The 8,680-nt window shown below is 39.1% G+C and overlaps 1 protein-coding gene across 1 annotated transcript in view; it reads right to left on the bottom strand.

Moving 5' to 3' along the window:
• The window catches only part of CTSS (cathepsin S), a 32,292-nt gene that overhangs the window by 14,109 nt on the left and 9,503 nt on the right, over nucleotides 1-8,680 (bottom strand). The window contains exons 3-6 of the mRNA XM_007950931.2: nucleotides 6,016-6,138; nucleotides 4,482-4,631; nucleotides 1,786-2,013; nucleotides 275-440 (exon numbers count right to left, since the gene is read on the bottom strand). Coding sequence (XP_007949122.1) covers nucleotides 275-440; nucleotides 1,786-2,013; nucleotides 4,482-4,631; nucleotides 6,016-6,138 — 667 coding nt within the window. The remainder of the gene's footprint in view (nucleotides 1-274; nucleotides 441-1,785; nucleotides 2,014-4,481; nucleotides 4,632-6,015; nucleotides 6,139-8,680) is intronic.

Here is an 8,680-nt window from a genome sequence, read left to right as displayed (position 1 = left end):
TCAAGGAGATGGATTGACACGGTGGCTGCAACAGTGGGCTCAGGTATAGCAGGGATTGTGAGGATGGCACTATGAGTTGGAGCTGACTCCACAGCACTTAACAACAACAACAACAATAACATTAAAAAAAAAAAAAACCTGCCTTATATAAATGGAGGATTCTGTTTAATCTATCTAAATGTTCAGAGGTGGAAAGATGGAGAAGAATAAGATCTTTTTTTATATAGTGCAAGGGAAGCATATAACAAGAGGGTAATAAAGCTGAATTTTTTACCACTTTTGTAGAGGAAGAAAGAAGAGTGACTTGCATCTACACCAACAGACACGGGTCCTTTATTGGCCACAGCTTCTTTCAGGGCATTTTCATCGCCAAAGGGTAGTTCAGTGTACTTTGAACATGTGGCAGCCCGGTTTTTTGGGTCATACTGGCACTTTTCATCCTGCAGAAAGAAGTATACGTTAACTTTCTTTATAAATCACCAACAGCCTAAGTATTTTGGATTTCAGGTATGTTTTCTTTCTTCACATTTAGCCTTTTTTCTTTTAATTTATTTTGTTGTTGCTGTCGAGAAGATACACAACAAAATATATACCAATTCAACAATTTCTACATGTACAGTTCAATGCCATTGATTACATTCTTTGAGTTGTGCAACCATTCTCACCTGCCTTTTCTGAATTGTTCCTTTATCATTAACATAAACTCACTGCTCACTGCCCCCTAAGTTTCCTACCTAATCTTTCAAGTTTCTTTTAGCCTTTTCTTATGGCTTGAATTTTAAGGTCAGATTCATATTTTAAGCAAACTATTTTGGCAGCAATATGAAAAGATGGGTTTGACAGTAAAGGAGACCAGTTAAAGAAGACAGCAATAGTCCAGGCAAGAGATGTCTCCTTCTCTTTTACAGAAAGAAAAATTGAACCTTCCAAACCTTAACAGTTCCATGTTTTATCAATAACAGAGGGAGTATAGAATGGTTGTTTTAAATTGTGAGCATCTTTGTACATGCAAAAGTTGCCAGGACAATGTCCCCCTGGGTCCCAGGTGGATTAGAAGGTAATCCTACCTAGAGGTCATAAACTCTAGAACTTTCAATTTTTTTTGATGATAGTAATGTCTGGTGCTGCTGACCTGAAGTTAAAATGATGGTTTATGAAGACTATATGATAGAGAAAGCACTTAGAGTATATTTATGCACATGAAAAAAAAGAAGGCTACAAATTCATGTTTGTTTAATATATAACTATGTTTTTTTAAAGTTGAAGTAGGAAAGAAATGGAAAGAAATAAACCAAAGTAATAATGGTTAAGATAATAGAATTTTGGATAATTTTATAGTTTCTAAATTTACTGTATATTGATATATTACTTATTTAATAAAATACATAATGAACTCTTGAGGGGGAAGAGGGCATTACTAGGCTTCTTAGTAAATAGAAGAATGATATGGTCAATGATCTGAGAATATAGTTGAGCTGGTGCTGGTATGGGAGGCTGTGGGATAAAAAAGTTTAAAAACCAGGGACATATACAGGAAGAGTGTTAAGGAAGGTTTACTTAAAATAGATTTATTTAAGCATGAATTCTATTTGCTTGTTTAAAAATATTGTGCCACTGTGAACTAAGAGCTGCATAAGAGAACTTGAGAATCCAAGAATCCCCCATTGGGATTCTCTGACACGCACGACACTGCTTCTCAAACAGCTGGGTTGGAGATTAGTTCAGTGCTGTCAATGAATAGCATGAGGTCATGGGGCAGCATAAAAAAATTCACTTGTCACATACCCTGGCTTTGTAGGGATAGGAAGCTTCCGAATCGATGCCGTTGTTATCAATGATATATTGGAAAGCCTCTGTCATGAAGCCACCATTGCAGCCTTTATTCCCGTATTTTTTGTTTGAGCAGTCCACCAGGTTCTGGGCACTGAGAGACAGCAGCTTCCCTGTTTTCAATTTCAACTGTGCTTCCAGGGCCCCCACAGCACTGAAAGCCCAGCAAGCACCACAAGCACCCTGCGAGAGAAACAAAGTCACTGAGGTAACCATAGAAAGTCAGTCAGTAAGGATGACTTCCGTAATACAAATGGGGCAACTCCCAACCAGGTCAGTCCTGTCAGTAGTTTCCAGAAAGAGCTCACCCACTTCAATTTCCTCCAACGGAAAGGAAGACTAAATACTTGATTGTGCTCTGGGCAAATTTGAACTTTGATCAAAGTTTGCAAATGGCTGAGCTCAGAGCATAATCACCGTATTTAAATGTATTAAGAAACAGTACTTACTGAGCATGTACCAAATACCACCTACCTCCCCCCATGAGCAAAGGAGATATATTTCTATACCCCCACTGCCCTCCAGTCGGATCTGACTCATAGCGACCCCGCCTTGGATTTCCTAGGCGGTATCACTGTGAAGTGATCTTGAGGAGCTAAGATGCTTCACTAGACTTAAAAACTCTTCCTTCTGCCAAATGAAGGCTGAAACATGAGAACTTTAATACTAGTTAGCACTTTCAAACATTTCTAGTCTTAGAGTTTTGTGATCAAAAGATACTTTACAGAGAGGTATAAACAAACAGAAAAACAAAAAACTGCTTTGGTTAAAAAAGGTACAGAAGAGCCAGACCCTCATCACAATTACTCCTTTTTCTTTACCCTTCTCTGTCCCTCCCGCTTTGCTCTCTACTTAAGAAAGCAATTAGAAATTTGCTTTTGATTAATGCAATAAAAAAACCCATTAAAATGCAAGTATCTAGGGAAAAGAGCACATGAAATTATTCATAGTTAACACATAAATGTGTAGTTTATTGAGTGTTATTTTAGAGAAGCTAGGATAAGAGCTCAAAACTGCTTGAAAGAAAAATCTCTAGGTGAAAGAGAGTAAGAGATTAGCAGCACTATTCACTTCTTAATCCGTTTTTATTTCTTTATTGGTACAAGCAGAGGCAGCAATTCAGAACATTTTGATTCTTCTCTCTTACCCTGACCTCTAAGGTGACACATGTGTCTTACCCTTACTTATTCCTGACCAGTTAGGATTTATTGTAGTTTGTTTTTGTTTTTCTTTCAAGCAAACTGAAGAAAAATGAAAATACAAAAACATAGCAACAACACTGTTTCTTACTCTAGTAATGCAAACTGAGTTGTGAATAGAGGAACTGTGGTGGCACAGTGGCTAAGCGCTCAGCTTCTAACTGAAGGGCCAGCAGTTGCAACCCCCCAGGGGCTTCACAAGGGAAAGATGTGGCAGTCTGCTTCCATGGAGATTTACAGCCTCAGAAACCCTATGAGGTGGTTCTACTTTGTTCTATACGGTCAATACGAGTCAGAATTGACTTAATGACAAAGGATTTGGTTTAGGGTTAAACCATGAATTAACCTGACCAGTACACCTTACAAGCTGCTCTCAGCTCTAGTTCTTTCCTGTCTTTCAATCCTGAAATTCATAAGTGAGTTTTAGGGGGAAACTTCCTGATTGGTGTACAGACACACACACACACACACACACACACACACCACTGCTTCTCAAGCAATCGGCTTGGTAGAGGGTCCAGTACAGTTAATAGAGAGCCTAGGCACTAACATTTTATCTTAAAGACCTATTAGTTTACTTCACAGTTTTTGTCCAATGTGGCTGTAACCACTGATGTTCTAAGCACTGTGGGGAATACAAATAAAATACAATATTTGTATGTAACTAACTCACTGCCATCGAGTTGATCCCAACTCACAGAGACCCACTTTGGGTTTCTAAGGCAGTAATTCTTTGCAGAAATAGATTGCCCAGTCTTCCTTCCATGGGGTGGCTGGTGGGTTTGAACTCCCAATTTTCTGGTTAGCAGACAAATGCCTTAGGCACTAAGCCACCAGAGCTCCTTATATAGTTAAGTATATAGTATTAAATAAATATATATATTTGTATATAAACCAAACCAAACTGACTGCTGTGGAGTCAGTTCCGACTCTTAGCGACCCCTCCTTGGGTTTCCTTGGGTTTCCGAGGTAGTATCTCTACGGAAGTAGATTGCCCAGTCTTCCTTCCGAGGAGTGGCTGGTGGGTTTGAACTGCCAGCCTTCTGGTTAGCAGTCAAATACCTTAGGCACTACGCCACCAGAGCTCCTATACTTGTATATATGTTGTTGTTGTTGTTGTGTGCCGTCAAGTCGGCCCCGACTCATAGCGACCCCTCCTTGGGTTTCCGAGGCAGTATCACTACGGAAGTAGGATTGCCCAACCTTCCTTCCGAGGAGTGACTGTTGGGAGGAGCTCTGGTAGCATAGTGGCTAAGACACTTGCCTGCTAACCCAACATACTTGTATATATAGGAGCTTATAATTTAGTTGGGAAGACAAGAATAACAAAGTAATTAGAAAATACCATGAGGGACTGTGAGATTCACTGCCAAATTATGTAGCTACACTAAGCATTTAAGGAAGAAAGAGAGTTCTACCTGGGATATGGAGGCCTGGCATGATAATACTCACCTGGTATTTTACATCAGTAACACACCCTTTCTGTCTCCAGTCCATAGAATCAGGCAATTTCTGATTAGGATTTAACTTGTAAGTGACATTTCTCTGCCATTGGCTGGGAACTCTCAGAGAAGTCATCAAAGACACCACTTCTTCACTGGTCTACAAAGTAAATATATATCTTCTTTCACTTGTATCCTTCTTTTCAATATCATAATAACTGTATCTGGGAATATATTAGAAAACTGAGAAAAACCAATGTTAGTTGTGACCGTCATAAGTACTATTTACTACTGGTGGGTAAATTATCTAGACCTTTTGGGTCTTCCACTTTGCATTATAGCACCCCAGTTAGGCACCCTCATTGGGAAGGAAGGAAAAAAAAAGAATTAGAATTACAGGGAGGCAGATTTCAGGTTCAAAACAAGACAGAATTTGATAAAAGAGCTATCTAAAAAGTAGACTGAACTGGTTTTCCTTGTGAGAAAGAATTGCACAGGAGAGTAAGTGGGAAGTTGGTCTAGCTAGGGTGTTCCTTTCCGAGGAGTACTATGGCAATCAATACTAGTAAAGTTTTGTTCAACAGAATATGCTCACTAATAGGAGATATTTGTGATATTAAATACCCTACTCTCCCATTAAGAAAATAGGTGGACTATATTAAATTGTCAGGGAGCTCTGGTAGCATAGTGCCTAAGACACTTGACTGCTAACCAGAAGGCTGGAGGTTCAAACCCACCAGCCACTCCTCAGAAGGGAGGTTGGGCAATTTACTTCCGTAGTGATGCCGCCTCAGAAACCCAAGGAGGGGTCACTATGAGTCAGGTCTGACTCTAACAGCACACAACAACAACAAACAACATATTAAATTGTCAGTTTAGACTTAAGTACGTAAATGAACCAGTGCCCTGGAGAAGGATATCATACTAGGTAAAGTAGAGGGTCAGTGAAAAAGGGAAAGACCTTCAATAAGATGGATTGACACAGTGGCTGCAACAATGGATCAAGCATAGCAAGGATTGTGAGGCTGGCACAGGACCAGGTAGTGTTTCATTCTGTTGTGCACAGGGTCCCTATGAGTTGAAACCGACTTGACAACACCTAACACTAAGAAGTAAATGAGAAATGTAAAAATACAAAAACATAGGAACAACAATTTGATAAAGCCTGTATTTCTTACTCTAACAATACCCTCAGGACCATGAATTGAAGGAGCCCTGGTCGTGCCACGGTAACTTACTATAAAAAATGTGCGTGAATAGTCTTTAGACAGTGCTTTCTAGAATAAAAAATAAAACTAAGTATTCTTTAGTACCTATTTAAAATATTCCTCTAAAGAAAGGATTTGTAAAGGAGAGTGGTCAAAGGAGGACTGAAAAAGACACTCTGTGCAAATTCTTGTCCTTAAATTCTTTTTTAGTAACTTTGCACACATATAGCTTTATTTTCCTTTGTTGTAGTTGTTGATAGCATTCAAATTGTTTTGGGGAAGACAGATACCATGTTTGACCAGGCATGGAAGTAGGGTTGTTTGTAGTTTACCTACCATGTCTCCCAGGTGGTTCATGCCTACATCGTATGAATGCATTCCCATTGAATGCTCTAGATTGTGAAGCATCACAAACTTTAGATTCTTTTCCCAGATGAGACGCCGTGCTACTTCCTCATTCTAATATATAAGGAAGAAGAACACAGTTAGCTTTAAGTTCAAATAAACGTTCAATAACAAAAATAGCATATTACAAAGCATTCTACTAAATGTGGATCTGTCTGGGAACACTTGAATAAATGAATTTATATCCAGTATACTACTAAGGTCACATGTTAATCGTAATTCTAGCTATTAATTGCCTAAAGGGTGATTGATATTATTTTATGGTCTACATAATCATCTTCCTCCTTAATATGCTAAAATATGTAGGAATTTTCTATTTTTAGAAACTACTCTTTGCTAAGGCATATCCATTATAGGGGATAAACACCCTTAATCTTTATAGGTCTTTATAAAATATCTTTTAAAACAAAAAAAATTTATTGTGATTTGGGTGAAAGTTTACAGAGCAAATTCATTTTCCATACAGCAGTTCACATACATTTTGTTTCATGGAATTGACTGCAATCCCCACAATGTAACAGCTCTCTTCTCACTTCCTCCCTATAGTTACCTCTTCCCTCTTCCCTGTGTCCTGCTTTCCTAAGCATTCCTACCCACCCTAAGCTGTTTCCCTGTGCAAATACTATCCTTCTGTTCTCCCATGATTGATCTTTCCAATGAGTGTATCTACCTGAGATAAATATTCACCTTATATACCTGTCTATTGTTTGCCTCTAAGCTACAGGAGTAGGTTCAATTCCAGGCCTGAAGGCTAACTAGGGGCCATGGTCTCAGGGATTTCACAAGGCTCTATCAGACCAGACCAGTCAGCCTGGTCTTTTTTATGTTTTTGAGTTTTGTTGCATATTGTTCTCCCACTCTATCCAGGATCGCCTGCACTGATCCCTTTTTAAGGGGTTGACAGTGGTGACTGGGCACCATCTACTTCTGTGGAGTAGAACAAATAATTTTTTTTCTTTTTTTAAATTGTGCTGTGGGTGCACATTTATAAAGCAGATTTGTTTTACATTCAACAGTTCATGCACATTTGATTTCATGGCCCCTATTACAATCCCAACCATAAAAATTCTCTTCCCCTCTCCTCCCTGTGACTACCCACTCCCTGTGCCCTTATTATCTATGCATTACTGTCTGTTCAGCTTTCCGTCTATGTGGGTGCAGAACACACTGGTGACACTGTCAGAGAAAGTGACACCAAAATGACCATCTATAAAATTTCTGTCCTATGTTTCAGCAGAATTTATTATTTTTTATAAAAACAGCCCAGTAGTTAAACAATTAAACATTTAAACAATTAAAACATTTTTCCTAAGTCCAGCTGCTAAAGAGGCAAGGAGGCCACATCCTCTGACCTCTTCTAACCCCACAAGAGGAAGACAGAATCACCATCAGTAGCCCAAAGCCTATTCCTGCAAGGCCAGACATGCTGCCTCCCTCCAGCCCTTTCACCAACCCTGACACCAACTGTTTTTCCCGCAGCACCTACCACCTCTCTGCTGGGTTCGATAATTCACTGCAGTGGCCTCACAGAACTCACAGATTATGGGATTTATTAGGGAAGCAATAGGCTACAATTCAAGTTCAGAAATGCACTCAGTCTCTCACAGCCATCCATCTCACTTAGCAGACACCAATCTCTCTCTCAGCAGCACGTGTCTCTCTCTCTCTCAGCAAGTGCGTGTCTCTCAGGAGCATGTTTCTCTCAGCAGCATGTCTTTGTCAGCCCGTAGTCAGAGAGACCCCTTCTGCCTCTAGGAGGGCTCCTTTTGAGCCTGGCAGAGTGGCCAAACTAACCAATCTCAACATCAGAATTCTATACACCTGAGAGAAAGAACTTTCCAGAAGATTGCTTTGTGGCACTCTGAACAGAAATATCCCAGGTAGATAACTTTAACAATCAGGAGCTACTTAGTTGCTCATGACAAATTCCACCAGGAAGTTTTACAAAGTTTTACAAAGACTTATGGCTGGAAAAGCCATACCAAGTAATTTACTACGCCGCGCCAGCTTACATGTATCAATATACTCACAAAACTAAAACTTTACATTAATTTACTTTTTGAACCTTCATTGATCTACTTCTCTAAAGATATACAGCCTTGGAAACCCAATGGGGGTCACTATGAGTCAGAATTAACTCCATATTAGTGTTTTTTTTCCCTAAGTGCTCCATCCAGTCAGAGTTGCCATTATCATCCAATTACAATGTGCTTTAAATCACATGACTTCATTGGTATGCACTTCAAGCACCACTGTTGTTTTCTTTGCAGCTGGTAGTTTTGTTGTTGTTTATTTTATTTTTTATTTTTGGAGTATTCTCTCTACTCCTATCTCATCCCTGGTAATCAAGAAAGAAAGTTTCCTTCCATATATAAACCTTTCTTTGACTTTTTACAATAATGAACTAGTACAATATTTGTCCTTCTGTGATTGATTTATTTCACTCAGCATAATGTCCTCCAAATTCATCCATGTTATGGGTATTTTGCAGATTCTACATTATTCTTTAGTGTTGCATAGTATTCCATTGTGTGTATGTACCATAGTTTGCTTATTCATTCTTCTGTTGATGGGCACCAAGTTGTTTCCATCTTCT

The sequence above is a fragment of the Orycteropus afer genome, unplaced genomic scaffold (assembly GCF_000298275.1).
Source record: "Orycteropus afer afer isolate SDZICR_OR568_19922 unplaced genomic scaffold, OryAfe1.0 scaffold00290, whole genome shotgun sequence".
NCBI lineage: Eukaryota > Metazoa > Chordata > Mammalia > Tubulidentata > Orycteropodidae > Orycteropus > Orycteropus afer.
This window is presented reverse-complemented; position numbering and strand designations above follow the sequence as displayed.